Raw genomic sequence first — 17090 nt, 5'->3', positions numbered from 1 at the left:
AAGTGATCATTGTAGGGAGGGTGGCAGCCTGAAAAAGCAAAGCGTTTTTCCCACGTGGCTGTTCCTTCTCCCTACAGAAAGTTTTTGTTATGCCAAACATGGATGACGTCTATGTCCCTATAATGCACTCGGCCATGGACCCTCGCTCCACTTCCTGCCTCCTGAAAGACCCGCTCACGGAGGCTTCTGATCAGCTGTGATGGGTGAAGACCTGACGTTGCCAGTATTACGAGATCTAGCTCCAGGTGTGGGATTCTTGGCTGCCATCTGTGCTGTAGCACAGGCTTTTCCTCGTGCCACAGCTTCTGCCCTCTGCCTGCCAGTGCCCATTCCACTGTGAGGTGGTGTCATTCCATGTGTTCAGTGACTGGTGTCTGGATTGCCTACTGCAAAGCTTTGACTCAAAGGAGATTGGAAGAATCATCGTGGTGGATCCAGAGGTTACGTGACTTGCACCAAGGTTTTTTTTAAGTCTACCAGTTTTCGTGGCAGCGAAAGAGCACATAAAGAGCAAAGCTGCAACTGGAAGGCTTCCTTCCCTTTGCCTCAACTCCAAAGCTTTTCCTCAGGCAGCCAGAGCACAAACAGAACATTTTCTCACTCCTAGTCTGTACATGGTGCAGCCCTCCACATTCTGAATGTCAGTGTGATAACACATGGAGGGTGGGGATGAAATGTTGTGGAGTTTCATTGGTGATAATGAGGTGTGCATAGCAACTTTTCTTCATATTAAATTGTGCATTTTGGAAGCAAGTAGCCATAGAACATACACTAACACACTATCAGCTGGGGTGGGGACAGTGAGATTTCTGTGAACATTAGGCAAAGCCATGAGCTCAAACCATCCCAAGCCTTTTACCAATGAGGTACAATCACCTGGTTCTAATCCCAAATGGTTTCCTGAAATGAGCATATGTGAAAATGTCACACACCATGTGATCAGATCACCTTTTTTAGTGTTCCAGGAAATTTCACACAGGTCATCTAAAGGCCCTCTTCATCTAATGGGTTCAGGATGCTTTCTGGTGGCACAAACAGAACACCTCTGATTGTGAGTCAAGACCAAAAGTTTGCTCAACATCAAACACTACATCTCTCAAAGTTAATGACATTTCTTCAATGTTGCCAACTTTAATTTGTGCATTTGTGTCAGAATGTCTAGTTTACAAGTGTGGAGGCCTTGCCTCATTGTATAATTTGCTTTGAGAAGTACATTTAAAATGATTTGTTTAAAGCTGCATTCAACATCAAAATTACCTTGGGTAAATTTTGATATTTACATGTGTACTAAGCTAATAGTGGTTTTTTTTTAAACAGCACCTTGCCTGAACGTGACTTTAAATTAATATATTGAAAAAAATCGAACCCTTATTTGATGACTTTAATTGCACCATTAAACCATTTGACTTAAATCTGACCATTCCAGTCGGTGTGCTGTTCTAATTTCTCATTGTGTAAGCCAGTTTGCCAGTCAGTCCGCATGTCTTGTTCACTGGTCTTTATAATTTCTGTGCAATAACTAAAGGCAAAGGACTAGATGCACTACTGTGTAGAGATCACACGACTGTACCCTATTGCACTTAATTTAGTATATGGGGATTTACAATCGCTTGCATTGTTTCACAAAATAAATTATCTCATGTCAAATACTAGCCAAAAGCATCTTAAGTTATTTCTACTGAATCCTTAGATAGGGACAGAATAACCGGTGGATACAGGGCTTGTGGGCCCTAAACTGCCAGTAGCAGTGTCTATTTCCTGGATGACCACTGGGCCAGCACCTCAAGGACCCCAGGTTACCCCTCATCACACCTAACATGAGCTGGACACTATTCTCAATCTACATGTAATGGGGGTCCAATCCTGAACTGTATTGCCCAGGAGTCCTGTTCCTTGGGGCACCCCCTCCATTTGCCAAAGCAGTTTATGTGGCTTCTTGTACATGTGCTTCCTTGTACTTAGAACGAATGCACATTAAATCTAAGCCCAGGCAAGAGATCGTTCATCACCTAGAATGTGGACTACAAAGGAGTGATCATGCATTTTAGGTGCTGTATTGTGCCCAGTAATGCATAAACTCTAACCTCCACAACTACCCTGTTGTGAACTGGGGCATTTATTAGCCTAACACTTTAGCCCCAAATTCGACATAGTATCCAAATAAGCCGTTAGCCCTAACTGGAAGTTTTTGTAAAAATGTCCGAGATACACCTTAGCCAGATCAAATTCCTCTCACACAACCACACCCTTAAAGCGCTTAAGGCCACAGTCCAGTCTCGCTCCTCTACCGCCATCCATTCCCTGGTTAACTTAAGTTGCCCCTATCAAGACTAGAGTCAGGGCTTACAGGGCAGTAGGCAGCAGAGCCTACAGGATCCCCCGACCTCTCCCTTACATCATTTCACCCTTAGCTTTAAAGACGGGGTCGTTCCAACCCCCGGAAAACCCACCCCCAGCAGTGCGGTGCTGCCATGTCGCTCACGGTTAAAAAGGCCGCCAGCCGAGGAGCAGTCGGCCCCAGTTATGCGCAAGCTCCTGCTCTGGCGCTGCAGCCTGACCCCCGACACCACACGCAGGCGCAGCGGGGGCTCAAAGGCAGCGCGTCACCACGAATAAAACCGACACCAGCACTGGGGTCAAACCATTTTATTGAGAGTGGAAAGGCTGGGATGCTAAGATCCGATGTGCTTGGCCTGGCTGGGATCTGCAAGAACAAAAGCGGCGGATAAGCAGATGTGCCCCCGCTGTTACGGTCCCTCCTCCCCACCACGGCGGCCAGGCTCAGACTCCAGTTCGCATCACCGTTGTCAGCAGTCTAACACGTGCTTTGATATAATCGTCATCACCGCCGGCCACCCGCCTCCCATCCGCCTCCCACCGGGGCCGACTGGCCACAACCGACAACCTAAGACGCCTCACCTCCCCAGCTTCACAGCCGCAAAAAGAAAGAGAGGAGCCTCCGACTTCTATTTAAAGGAGTGGGCTGGGCGGGCCTTTACCATGATTAACGAATAGAAAGTCAAACTTCCGGCCACGTGCCTGGAAGATGGCCTAATGATTGGCCATCCTCGCTGAGTCCTCCAGAATACTGAATGGTTACAAGCCAACCATGGAGATGGGAAGCAAGGAAGGACTGAGTCAGCAAGTGTCCTAATTCTTCCCGATTTCTTTCCACATCTCGATCGCCGATTTGTTATTTAGCGCATTTCCTCTCCACAAGAGCAAACTTTACAAACAACAGAACGCAAGTAATGCCTAATTTGTTTGAGATATTCCGTGCCGGGAACTAGGCTAGGAGCTGAGGATACAAAAGTGACAAACTAACCTTGCCCCTGAATTCCGAGTAACCTCTTCCGGTAGAAAGAGCTTGTGTGTGACAGTAGAACTGTGTGTCACCAAGTCCTGACTGTGTGATGAATTTGCTCTATGATCTTGATCACCTAACCTTTCTGAGCCTCAGTTTCTGAAAAAGAATATCCAAAAAAAGTTGTAATAATTAAGTGAAGTAACTCAATCTCCTGGCACATTCTGAGTGCTAAACAAATATTTGTTTTTAAAGGACAGTGTGATTGCAATACTTTAATAAATGCTTAAATAGCAGCCTACTGTGGAAGCCCAAAGGAGAGAAGGCCAAACTCTGGGAAAGCTAAAAGTGCTTCTGAGTATTGAGCTCATACTGTGAGCCAGCACTGTTCACCAGTGGATAATAGGAATATGATCCTGTCCTCTAAGAGTTTGATTTACAGGGACAAGGAACAGGGAAAAGGAACAGTGAGCGGTCACGATTTCTGGTTATCTTCTTTTCCGTCATATGTTTTCCTTGGGAATTTTTTTTTCTTTTTTGCTCATAATAAGAAATTTTTCTCTTTTGTAGTGATGAATATATTTCAACCTACAAGTTGTAGTTTAATGGGCCTCTTACTATTTTTTAAGTCTTAAGTTATATTTAAAATTCCTTTTTATTTCAAAGTAATAATTATTTTGGCAGGTGTTCTGTAACTTCTTTATGATTATTTTTATTGCTGTTTAAACTTTTGTTATTTCAACATTTATTCCATTGTGGTAAAATTTCTACATTGGGAAACATATTAAAGTTTTTTTATGGCCTATCTATTTTTTTATTTCCCCAAATTCTTGAAATGAAACTGTTTTCACTCTCATGTGCAAATACTGACATGAAATATTTGTTATTAACTCACGCTTAGCTGTGTTGTAATTGTATTGTCCACATCTCTGTGTTTTTATGCCCCATTGTGATCGTATGCGCTGTCACTGACTGCTGGGGATGTATTAAGATTGTGCTTCAAATACCAGATGCTGGCGAGGATGCAAAGCTAAGAACTTTGCTGCATTACTATTTGGGAACACAACATAGTACAGCCATTTTGGAAAAGAAATCAGAGAAAGTTATCTTATAAAGTTAAGCATACTCTTACCATACACATGACTTAGCTATCCCTAGGTTTTGACCCAAGAGAAATGAAAATTTATGTTCCCCCCAAAATCCTGTCCACAAACGTTTATAACATTATTTGTAATTCCTCCCAGACTGGGACAACCCCAAAGCCCTTTACTGGGTGAATGGTAAGCACGGTGAGTAACCGTAGTGCAGCCGTACAATTGATGCTGCTCGGCCATAAAGTAGAAATGATCTCCTGACACATGCAACACTTGGAAGAATCTCAAAGGTGTGCTGAGGGAAAGGACCCAGACTCCAAAGATGGTTCCATTTACATAACATTCTAGAAAAGACAAATCTACAAGGGTGGAAAACAAATCAAAGTGTTTCCAGAATTGGGGGTGTGGGGTTATCTGATCAAAAAAGAAGGCGTGAAGGCCCTGTGGAGGGTGATAGAACCGTCCTGTCTCTTGACTGTGGTGGCGGTGACTTAGAACTGTTCACCCAAAAGATTTAGTTTTACTGTGTGAAATTTCAAAATAAAAAATTAACATGAAATTATGCTTCAGTCATTTTCCTTGATTATTTTTATTACTTGCTTTATGTATTTTGAGGCTATGCTGTTTATCCCATTATGGTTTGTGGCTGGTAATACTTCCATTGTGGATCACATATATTTATGTGTAAGATCACACACTAAGCTGTAATAGTTTTTGCCTGGAGTTCTAATTCATCTTACGTTAGATTAGCATTGCTACTTGTGTCTTTTTTTTTTTGACCAGTATGTGTCTGATAGAACTTTGCCCACTCCTCCATATTTAACCTTTCCATGTTATTTTGGCTAATATGTCCTTTGTGTTAGGCATATGGTTGGATCATAGTGTTTAGCCCAGTGTGATAATATTTGCCTTTTAAAATTTCATTTTAAAATTTTATGAATTATCTCTGCATCCAAGAATACATGTAAAGTATATGTATGGCTTGGAGATAATTAATTGAATATTCATATACTTACCACTTAGTGTAAGAAAAATGATGGTTATCATCAGTAACTTTGACAACAACTTCTTATTCCTTTTTTTTTTTAAGATTTTATTTATTTATCTTTAGAGGGGTAGGGGAGGAGAGAAATATCAGTGTAGGGTTGCCTCTCTTGCATCCCCTGCTGGGAACTGACCTGCAACCCAGGCATGTGCCCTGACTGGGAATTGAACTGCGATAGTCTGGTTCGTAGGCCCATGCTCAATCCACTGAGCTACACCAGCCAGGGCCAACTTCTTATTCCTGATTCTCTTTCACTCAGAGAAAAACTGCTGTCCTGAATTTTGAGTTTGTCTTGTTTTGCTTTTCTTTTTAGTTTTTGTTCATATATTTGTATATTACTTAGTGTTGCTTGATGTTGAGCTTTGTAGAAATATAATGTACTGTATATATTCTTCTGTGACTTGTTCTTTTTATTGTGAATAGTGGTCACATTCATGTCACTGCATGGAATGCAACCGGTAATGTAGTTGTGCAACTGGTAATGTAGTCATGCAACCAGCTTCACGGCTGCGTAGCATTTCAGTGCACAATTACTCTTCTCTTTACACATCTCTTCTCTTTGTTTTAGATGTTTAAAATAGCTTCCAGTTTTTGCTATTACAAGCTATTACAAAGCTGCTTTGAATATTCTTATGTGTGAACAAGTTCCTTTGGGGTATGTACATAGAAGAACAATTGCTGTGTGGGAGGGTGGGCCCATTTCCAACTTTCTAGATACTAGCAAATTATTTTCCAGAATACATGCTCTAATTTGTGTTCCCACATGGCCTACCCCCTACCCATCGTTGATATTGTCAGACTTTATATGTTTGCCATTGTGGTGTGTATAAAACGGTATTAGCATTGGCCATAGGCCAGGTGTAGTCATAGATCCTGTTGATTTGGTGCCCTTAGAAATGCTGAGCCAGGGTTTCACTCAGGCTCTGTTGATTTTAGTGCTGGGAACCCAACTCAACCCAGCTCAGTAATTGGGGGAAGGTTTGGCTAAAGGAGGAGAAGAGCTGGGCAGGCTGGTCTCACACCAACTAGAATCAGAGCTCAGGCTCCTTCAGGGCTCCCTGACCGCATCCATGCTTCTGTCTGTCATCCTCTTGCTTTGGAATTGGCTTTCTTTACAGGATGGAGGTGGCTGCTGGGTCTCATACCTGGCTTTGCTGCTGGAAAGGAAATGAGTCTCTTTTCATGGTACCAGTTGGAGTCAGAGTGGGTAAAGACTACCTGTGACTCAGGTGAAGGTGGCCAGATGGGTAGCTGCTTTGGCTCTCCGTTACTGCACAACAAGCCACTCTGTAACTCAGTGATTGAAAACAACGGCCATTTTATTATCTCTCCCAGAATGAACTGTGGGTTAACTGACTCAGCTGGGAGGTCCTTCGGCTCTGTGTATCAGCTGAGGTCACTCAGGGGCCTGACTGGGCTGGAACATTTGTGATGGCGTAGCCAGATGCCTCACAGCTGGGAGCTCAGCTGGAGCTGTTGATCAGAGAAACTCTGTTCTCCACGTGGCCTGTGTATGAGAGGCTTGGCTTCTCCATAAGCTCCATATGCTTCCAAGAGGGAGCATCCGAGAGTTAGTATTGTAAAAAGAAGGAAATGGAAGCTGCCAGGCCTCTTAAACCTGCACTGGGATGTCCCGGAATGTCACTCCTCGTCAAAACCAGTCAGAGGCCCAGCCCAGATTGAAAGGGAGGAGAAATAAGCCCTACCTTTTGGTGGGCAGAGCCGCATGTGCACGGAGGAGAGAAAGTATTGTTTGGGGCCATCGCTGGGTGGCTGTCACCACAGAGGAATATGATTGGGCCAGCCTGGGTGGGTGCGCACTAGGGGACAGACAACAGGTCTGTCCACACCAGATGGCATACCTGCCCCTCTCACAGAGCTGGCCCCACTCCTGTGTACTCGCTCCCTCGCTGGTCCCAGCAGTGAGAACAGCGCCTTGAACGTGGAAAACGTCTGACAAACGATTGTTGAATTCCTTCTCAGTCTTCTTGTTTATGTAACTGGACCAGTCAAATGCTTGCCGTTCTGCTTCGGCAAGGTCTCTTGGATCTCTCCTGTCCCCTCCTTCTTTTGCTCTAGATGAAGTCTCCTAATGGTCTCTGGAACGCCTGCCTTTTCCCCTGACTCTCCCCCTGGAACACAACTTCAGTCCTGTCCCACTGCTGCCTACCAGAGAGAGCCCAGTCTGACTTTAGTGCCCTCCACCCGCTGGACCATCCTGCCTGTCTTCCCAGCCAGCCTCATCTCCCACTGCTCCTTCCTGTAGAAGCCAAGCACATGCTCAGTGATGAGTCAGCTTGGGCTCCCCCACAGTGCTTCCCTACCCCAAGCCTCTGTTCAGGTCTTCTACCCCCAGGGTATGCTTTCTCCTGTCAAATCTGGCAAAAGGCCCAGCACACATGCCGCTTCTTCCATGAAGCCCTCTCCACTGTGTCCTTCCCACTCCCTTCCTTCCCCGAGACCTGTCTCTGTCTTGAACACCGTAGTTCTATTTGAGTTTGTTCCTGCCTTCTCATACTTCATAGCCAGCCTTGTATGTTGGTTATTTCTGTGCATGTCCCATCACTTTCCCCCACTTGCAAACTCTTGTGATATTCCTTCATGGTACCAACCCTTTGTACTCAGAGACCCTCGGTGATACTTGTTAAAAGAATGAATGAAGGGCCAGCCCTGGCCAGTGTGGCTCAGTTGGTGGGAGTGTCATCCTGTGACCGAAGGGTTGCAGGTCTGATCCCCAGTCTAGGTGGGTACGGGAGGTAACCAATCAATGTTTCTCTTTCACATCAGTGTTTCTCTCCCTCTTTCTCTTTCCCTTCTTGTCTCTTTAAAAAAAAAGTCCTTGGCAAGGATTAAAAAAATGAATGAGTGGTAGTCATACACGTAAAGGTCAAAGATGAAGTCATCTCCAAAATGAAGCTGATTAAATTATAGGTAAAGTTCCTTTCTGCTCTAACATTTGGTTATGTCTATGAATGAACTCCCCTACATAAAAGGAAATAGAATGGGTAAGGTAAACATACTAAGCCTTGAGAAACGTGGGTAAGGTAGACAATAAGTCTTGAAAAACACAGTTGATGAGGCAAGACAGAGGAGAGCAATGGGAAAAAGGTGGGACAACTGTAACTGAACAACAATAATTAAAAAAACGAAAATTGGCAAATCAAGAAAGAGCCAAACATAAAAATGAGGGGAAAAAAACAAAAAAACACAGTCTGGAAGGCAAAAAAAAGAGCCAGAGAATGGTAATATTGAAGGTGCAAAAGTTCAAGAAAAGGAATAGTTAACACACTTAACCCGAAGAGAGGCCTATGGCAAAAAAGATGAAGCGTGGCCTCTGAGATTTTACGAGAGGAAGAATGTTTATGAACTGCTTCAGGACAGGTGTTTCCAGAGAGTTCTGTGAAACTAAGCCAGACCCCAGGGGATTAGGAGGTACTAGCCATCGAGAAAGTGGAGACGCTGAGAGGACAGTTTCCACAATGGTGCTATGCTGGGCCTTTGAGAATACTAACATACTGGTGACACCATGGACACCATGGTGACACAGACTTGGCACAAATGGGCGTGAAACAGAACAAATAATCAGTTAGGATTGGACTGAACTACCCACCAGGGCAGGAAGCTCGCTATTCTCTCCCAGACGTCTGCTTGGTTTCTTATATTCTTTTGCACAACCCCCAGATAAGATCAGGAGACTTACATGTCATTTGAGACAGTGCCCCTTTTACCATATATTTGTATAAACTTCTGGTTGTCATTAATATTCCAGGGACATGCCAATCTGTGCTACTGCTTAACTACACCTACAAGTCACCTAAATTTACCTTGTCATGATGTTGTGGGAGGGCAAGAATAACAATCAGCTAATGGCGGACCACATTCTAGCACCTAAGGTGGCTCGGACAAGCTCTGAAGTCATGTAGGTACTTGGGCTCTAATCGAGGTTGTGCCCCTCACTAGCTGTGTGTTACCCTCCCAGCTATTAACCTTTTCAGATTTCTGTGTGGCATCTGGAAAATGGGGCTGGTAACACCCACCTCAGAGAACTGCTGTGCAGATGAGGGGAGATGATCCCCTGTGTAAAACATGTGTTTTTGCACATTTCCAAACAATAGCAAGCAGCCAATAAATAGTAACTGCGATAAGAAGAAACTCACTATTGTGATACAAGGAAGTATGTAGTTGGTTAGATTCTGTGGCAAAGAGAAGTTCTTCAGAATGAGTGGCACAATGTTTTCACATCAAAATCAAACCAAGCTGCTCACAGCGACAGTGGCTTTTCTTCAATTTCTCTTAAATGTCAGGACACAAAGGAGATGGGAAGTTAGCCCGCCACCAGACACTCTTGCATCATCCTTCCATTTCTCCCACAATTACTCCACATGTGCTGTGAGTTCAAGTGTGTTTGGAAGCTCAGTGACAGCACCAGGATCACTAAAAAGAAGTTAAGAGCCAACTTACGTTGACAGACACTCTTCCTTTCAAATGTTACTGGAGTTTTCAGCCATGACCTCCCTCTTAGGTTTTACCAGATTTTTCTTTGAAAGGGAGCCACCCTCTCACTAAATAGCTCTCTGCAAACCAATCTCATAATCATTTTTAAATGAAAATTTGAAGGATTTTAAACAGAAACGAGGCATAAACAAGGCTAGGTCATAATTTGTTCCACTAGAGGGCGACATTTACTAAAATACATAAAAGGCTGTCCCCGACACAGGGGTTAACACTGGACGAGGTGAGTACGCTGGATCCCAGGATCTTGGGTGCCGAGTCACCTGCGGAAACTAGAAAACACACAATCTTTGGACACCATCCCTGGAGATTCCGAGTCAGTGAGGGACGAGGGCATGAAAAGGTGTTAGAAATCAGTTTTTTAAAAGCTCTCCAAATTTGGGAACCACTGTTTCAGAGAGAAGTGAAAATAAGATTTTAACTAAATCTCTCCCACTACTTATGGTTCAGATATACTATTCAGCTCACAGTGATGTATATGTTTATATTTGTACTTATTTTTTTACTTGTTGTACTTGTTGCAAAAGGAGTGTTTATCTTTACATTAAGACCATGACCTTTGCCCTGCTTAGAGGTTGCTATTTAATTTGACTTCCAGAAAGGTCTATAATATGGGTAGGCCTACTCCAAAAGCACCCTACAAAATATTTTCATTTCTGTTTGTAGTTTTTAGTTTTTCATAAGCAAAAGAAAAACTTAGCAATGTGTGGCTATGGACAATGTTGCCATAAATAAAACCATAGCTTATCAGTGTGAGTTGCCAGTCAAGTGAACTGCATAAAACATGTCAACAGATTAAATGTAAGAACAACCCAAATGGTGCATAGGAAATTGTGAGAACATACAATGGAGCAGTTAAGGTCTGGGGGTTTGGTCCAGCTGAGTGTAAGATAAATATACCTACCTAATCCAGGCTCCATGGAGTGGGTTTTGTTTTTGTTTTTGTTTTTGTTTTTTTGCTTTATTGGACCTTTAAAACTGATTTATGAGTCAGATCAAGGTAAGCATTACCCTTTGTGTTTCATCCGCTGGTGCTTCCAAGGTCACAGTGACATTTTGCATTGTCAAAGGGCTGCCACAGTTTCAGCACAGAAAGTTCCTCTCCTAGACTTACTGTTTGAGAAAAAGGTCCAGAGAAAGGATGTGAAAGTGGCAACTTCCAGTCAAGCTTCTCATCCAACTCAGGGGGTCTTCCAGATCCTGTTGTTTGTCAGCTTGGAAACTAGCCAGGTCATCATTACAGGGCCCTCCCTGGGCATGTGGCCACTCTGCTCAGCAGTGATGTGGCCTCTGTTTTAACCCATCTCTCTACCCATTCCAAACCTCTCTGCATTTAGACATGCAGATAGCACTTTTCAAAATGTGTTTGCCACTTTCACAGTTGCCAAGATTCACACTGCTCTTAAGCTGCTATGTTGGATTCTCAGGCGGTGGTAGGGAGGGACTAGTCCTTTGTGGCCTGGCATGGGGGGCGGCAGGGGGTGGGTGGGAATAGGGAACTCTGCTTACAGGATTTTGGCTTACAACAAACATTTCTCTGTTACGGTTGCACAGGATTGACTCACAGTGCACACAGACCAGATATTGGGTCATTAGCCCCATTACTTCTTTGCTATTTTCTTTAGCATTCTTACTCCTTTCCCCAAACCTTGAAAAATCTTGCATTGTATTATGAGCAAGTCAGGAAACATTAGAGAAGTTACTATCCCGCTACCCCCCCTTTTTTTCTCCTAGGATCTATCAGTGTTGTCTGAATCTTAGTCTACTCATTTCAAACAATACGTCCTCTGTCCTCTCTTCTAAGTGGAGGGCAGCGTGGGACCCTGTGACCAAACAGCTCCTGGGCTCTTGAATTCAAGTTAATAGCCCATAACCCTCATATAGACCTTGTTTGACACTTTCGCACACCCACTCCCCCAATGAGTTGTGACACATGTCAGCCCAACAGGAGGTCACATGTACAGATGCCACATAAAAACCATGATACCAGCAACCGAAATGGTTTCCTTTTTTAAAAATAATTTTTGGCAAATGATTTGTCTGTCGTTCATTGCAAAAGGAACTGATGGCTGTTGGACATGCTTTGAGGGGAATTCCTGAGGGCCAAAAAAGGGGGGACCTTCAGATTAGCTGATTCACAGCTGGAAGACCCCCAGGGCTGTGTACTAGGCGACTGCTGGGCGTAGGGCAGAAGAGCTGTGTTTACTGGAATCCTCCGTCAGCCGATGTCCCTCACTCCGGGGGTCGCGGATGATTCCATCACAGCGGGAGGACGAAGCCGGGGCTCTGGGCGGCCGGCACCGCCAGTCTCCTGGCCTTTCCCCTGACTAAATCTGACGCAGTGGGTCTCTCAGAGGGGTTAGTGGGACCTTATCGGGGACGGGACGCGCCCGCGTGTCTGGGCTGCCGGCCTTTCCCCGCACTCGGTTAAACTCCTAGACTCGATCACTCGGCTTCCCTAGACGCCGGACGCCTAGGCTAGGTTATGTCCAGCGGGGAGGGCCGCCGGACCAAGGCCAGCCAAACACCCGTCCCGTCCTGGGCCCCGCCTATCACCCCGCCTCCCACGATAGCCACGCCCCATCCCAGTCTTGGGTCCTCCCGTAGGCTGGCCCCGCCCTCCGCCCCGCCCTGGCCGGAAGAACTGCCCGCAGCCGGCGCTTAAAGGGTCGGGAATGGGGGTTCCGACACCGCCTAGTTTGCTCTGCGTTCACTGAGTCTCGGCCACCGCCGCGCTGTCGTCGCGGCCTCCACCCCCTCCCTTCTCCGCCCGCCCGCACCGCCCCCCAGAGCCGGCTGGCCGGGACCGAGCAAGGACAGAGTTCTCGCCATGCCGACCCGGCTGCTGCCACTGCTGCTGGCGCTTCTGCTGCCCGGCCCCAGGGTGAGTGACTGGGAATTGTGGGGTGGAGGGACATCTCCGGGCTCGCTGGGCTCCAGCCGGCAGCGCACCAGCGGAGCCTTGAGGCCCCATGCTCCCCGGCTGAGACTCCGGCCGGGCGTAGGAGGAGGCGCCCGGCGGGGAGCGAACGCCTTCTGGCCGGCCGGAGTGACGGCTGTGGCCAGGACCGCAGAGGTGCACGCCGCCCGAAGGGCCTTGCTGGCCAGTGTGGCTGTCACGAGCAGCGTCTCTCCGGGCCGGCCTTGCGCGCAACTTTATGTCGCCCTGACGGCACCTCGGGGTCTCCAGAAGGCCACCTGCCGGACCTTACACATAGGTGGGCGCGGGCTCTGCCTGGCGATGGCAGTGGAGAAAGGACTGAAAGGGCCCAGTAACTGAGGTGCTAGGGAATGTCTTTACGTTTACGGTCCTGGTTGGAACTTTTACTGTGAGAGAACTTTGGGGAACGAATGCAATCAGAAGAGAGTAAGCATTTTTACCCAAGAGTTTACCCTGCTTACCTGTCTTACGTTTTTGGTATTATGTACCCCAAGATTTCGTTAAGCAAGTTAAAGCTGTGGGAATTGGACTCTTTTTAAGACTCCATATGGGACAGCGGTGAAGCCGCTTCAAAACTTTAAATAAAAGACTGCCTCCCTATGTGAGAACACTGTGGGGCTGTCCAAAACGTCTCTCTCTCTCTCTCTCTCTCTCTTTTTTAAGAGACGCTCCTGGTTTACGTTTACTTAACTATTTAAGACCTTTAACTCTGGCTGTGAATTTGGGCACCATGGCTGGGAGGACATTTTGTGGACAGACTTGGGTTTGTTTTTTTTTTTCCTTCTGGTTGGAAGAAACTAAACTAGCAAGTGGTTTAATGAAAAAGAAAATGTGTCGTTCAGGATGTGGGTACGGTACATTGGTGCAGGTTCTGTTTAATGACCTCCACTGTGTACTCTTTAATATGGATATCATGTGCCAGGTGTCCCGGTGGAAAATTAACATATGTGTACCTGAGCGCCACAGCATGAACTCATTGGAGATTATGCATTTTAGATATATAATACTCCATGCTCTTGGAGTAACGAGGATATGGAAACAGCTGAAATAATATATAAGGTTACCTTTTTCACATTCTTTTTTAAAAGAAAATTTGTGCACATTTCACAACAGAACTTGTGTAAATTAATTTTTCTTCTAATTCAAGAAAAAATCCACTTTCACAACTAGGATCGGGTTTTGAACTTGAATGGTACATCTAGGATTGGTTAACTGTTGCCTGGCATTTGATCACAAATAAGATTATAAACAGAAGGACCATATGTATGGCGTGGAAATTGATCATTTTGAATAATGAGGGCCACATATTCCCATGCTCTTCTATCATTGAATTCTAGTGTTTTAGTTATTGAATAACTTAGGCTTAAACAGCCAAAAATAACTATTTAGTTTCAGTTGGTAATATAGTTTTAGTTCATGTAAATATTTGCAAATTGTATTTGGAAAATCTAAAAACTTCTCAGAGTTCATGGTAAAATATTCCAGACCCTTAACAAAAGGTTATGTTTTAGTGTAACTACTTTTTTAGGTAAAAGGTCAGAATTCACTTCCAGTAAAAATTTCAATCCCTAAACATAGTAAGAATTCTTACGAAAACTCTAAACAAAACCCTTTGCAAAGTGTGCGGTTAAACTGGGTGGCAGTGATGCTGTGTAGAATGCACTGGCTGTAAAATTAGACAAACCTGAGTTCTGACTGGTCACTTGCTTGTTGTGTCCTTGGGCAAGTTATTTGACTTCTTAGAGACTCTGTTTGCCCCTATGTGCAATGGGGACAGCTAGCACTAACACACCTGAGGTCACCTTAAACATCATAAATGATGTTGTAAATGTATGCTCCTTACCCTCCCCCCCCCCACAGGTGCTTTTTACTCTTTTTTTTTTTTATACTGTGTATCTGCAAGGAACACTTTTGATGCTGTTTCTTTTTTTCTTTTTTTAAAGATTTTATTTATTTGTTTTTAGAGAGAGAGGAAGGGAGGGCATAAGAAAGAGAGAAACATCAATGTGTGGTTGCCTCTCACTTGTCCCCCAAAGGGGACCTGGCCTGCAACCCAGGCATGTGATGTGCCCTGACTGGGAATCGAACTGCCGACCCTTTGGTTTGTAGCCCGCGCTTAATCCACTGAGCTACATCAGTCAGGGTTGTTTCTTTTTGATTGATGAAATAACTACAGTATTGGAGGCAACACTGTGATTTTCTTTCAGTGTGTGTCTGGCTCAGGCAGACATTGACTCATCATGGGCTGCAACTCAGAGGCTACCAGATCCAAAATGCAGTAACATCAGTGTTATTAAGGATTTGAGGCTGTTGATCCCAAATGTGCTTATTCAGTCAGGGAGTTTTCCCCTCCTTCCCAGGCCCGGATCTTGCACCTAACGTTGGTTTGTGTCACAGCGACGCTGTCATGTCCTCGTCTTACCGTGTTGAGGGGCCCTTCTCTCAAGTACCAAGGCGTTCTGGAGCATGTGCGGCAAAATACTTTCTTCAGTTATAATATATACAATTAGTTTATTCAGCCAGTGTTTTGGTTTTATTTATTTTTTTAAATAAAAATTTTTTTCAATGACAATTGACATACAATATTAGTTTCAGGTGTACGACATAGTGATTTGAACCAGTGTTTTGGTTGTAGAGTGTAATAAAAAACGCCACTGATAATTGAGGACTGCATGTGTATGGAAACACACCAGAAATACCATCTGAGACATGAGCCTTAACTCGAAATGTCCTCACTTGTTATGTATTCTCATAGTGATCACCTGCGTGAATTATGCTAATAGGAGACAGCAAGTGGTTACGCTGAGGCCACAGGAAGAATGTTTTATGTTATCAGGGCTGCTAATCAGGAAATGAGACTAGTTGTGCATGTGTCTGTGTGTTATTTCATTAACTTACCTGTCCACTGGGCTTAGCATGGTTTCTTGGAGCCCAGGAGAAAATGTGTAGGGGAGGTCCTTTGGGGAGAGTTCAGTAATAGACCATATTCCAGAATAGAGCTACGCAAAGGCTTCTCTGTGTCTGGGCAGAATAGCACCACCTGCATGGGCCTGGGGGGGATAGAGTTTTTTGACTTCTCAGATTCTGACTCCATGGCTCTTTTTCTGGTTGAAGAATCATTGGAAACCTCTTTGGTTTGGGGATCCAAAGTAATCTTTCAGTTCAATATCATGTATGTTTTATAATGAGCAAATGTTCTCCCTGAAGAGATGATACAGGGGAGGAAAGCCTAATGTATCATTTTAATGGATTGCATTTTTGTTATGCATGTATAACTCTGGGCCTGTAACCTAGCAATGTGATTAGAATAGGATACTGGCTTCAGAAGCAGGGGCAGTGAATCACAGTCCATGAATAAGAAACATTCTGGTTGAATATATTTTCCAGGGGCTGGCGATTTTTTTTTCCCCTATCTTTATCTGCAGCCCATGTTTGGTGGCCTGCCACAAAGCAACACACTCTCAGAGATATTTAAATGAGACTAAATACAGATTGGGAAAAGTAGGACTTCAAAAGATAATCATAAGCTCCTTGTTTCATTCCTTTTTTAAAAAATTTAAGTTACATTTACATAGTCTGTATCACTTCTGATTGTCGTATGGTCTTTGTTCATATACAAACACACAGCAAATACAACAGTGTAAAACACTGTGTTTATCTTCTTTATTTTTTTTTCATGGAATGTTTACCATAAAACCTGTTAGAAAATGTTCTGAGTACCCCCTAGCATTCATCCCCTTTAGTAGCACTTTAGTCAACCATCATCCATTCCCACAGCGTCTGGGCCTCCCGTGCCCAGCCCCGAGTTGGGGACCGGCCTCCTGACCTCCAGGCTGACGTGGTGGTGAGCCTTGCTTTGTCTGGTGATGATCCCCCTGCTGAGGTCATATGGATTGTTTGCAGTTTTTCCACTGTAAGGAAAGGCGTATTACCTTTTTCAAATCTTTTATGTGTTTAGTGCTTTCTGAAGGATAACCTGGAAAATTTTTGTATGACAGCGTGGGAAGACTTTTTTAATCTCTGAAAATGATCATACTCATTGTAGAAAAGTTAGAAAGCAAAGATAAGTCTAAACTAAAACAAAACTTCCTATAATCCTGCTACCCAAACATTACTACTATTAACATTTTTTAAAAATGGATTTTTAGAGAAACATTGACTTATTGCCCCACTGATTTATTGTTCCACTTAGTG

The 17090-nt window shown here is 44.4% G+C and overlaps 2 protein-coding genes and 2 non-coding genes across 9 annotated transcripts in view; 2 read left to right on the top strand and 2 right to left on the bottom strand.

The window, feature by feature from the left end:
* TEX2 (testis expressed 2) overlaps positions 1-1669 on the top strand; it is a 96716-nt gene extending 95047 nt beyond the window's left edge. For 5 of the 6 annotated variants that reach the window (XM_037127954.2, XM_053655325.1, XM_053655334.1 and 2 more), the window contains one exon: positions 78-1668. In XM_037127954.2, coding sequence (XP_036983849.2) covers positions 78-200 — 123 coding nt within the window. In that variant the 3' untranslated portion in view covers positions 201-1668. Of the gene's footprint in view, positions 1-77 lie in introns of all 6 variants that reach the window. The other variant, XM_053655335.1, reaches the window with a different exon arrangement.
* Positions 1670-2469: 800 nt separating this feature from the next.
* On the bottom strand, positions 2470-2602 carry LOC119036378 (small nucleolar RNA SNORA76). Its single transcript, XR_005079984.1, has one exon. It is a non-coding gene; the product is annotated as a small nucleolar RNA SNORA76 (small nucleolar RNA).
* Positions 2603-2779: 177 nt separating this feature from the next.
* On the bottom strand, positions 2780-2849 carry LOC119036373 (small nucleolar RNA SNORD104). The gene has a single exon (XR_005079979.1). It is a non-coding gene; the product is annotated as a small nucleolar RNA SNORD104 (small nucleolar RNA).
* A 9742-nt stretch (positions 2850-12591) lies between these two features.
* The window catches only part of ERN1 (endoplasmic reticulum to nucleus signaling 1), a 75286-nt gene continuing 70787 nt past the window's right edge, over positions 12592-17090 (top strand). Inside the window, exon 1 of the mRNA XM_053655319.1 lies at positions 12592-12839. Within this exon, the coding sequence (XP_053511294.1) occupies positions 12786-12839 (54 nt within the window). The 5' untranslated portion in view covers positions 12592-12785. The remainder of the gene's footprint in view (positions 12840-17090) is intronic.

This window comes from Artibeus jamaicensis, unplaced genomic scaffold (assembly GCF_021234435.1).
Source record: "Artibeus jamaicensis isolate MK-2021 breed Jamaican fruit bat unplaced genomic scaffold, CSHL_Jam_final contig_1998, whole genome shotgun sequence".
Taxonomy (NCBI): Eukaryota; Metazoa; Chordata; class Mammalia; order Chiroptera; family Phyllostomidae; genus Artibeus; species Artibeus jamaicensis.
The sequence above is the reverse complement of the archived record's forward strand: the minus strand, read 5'-3'. Positions and strand labels throughout refer to the sequence as shown.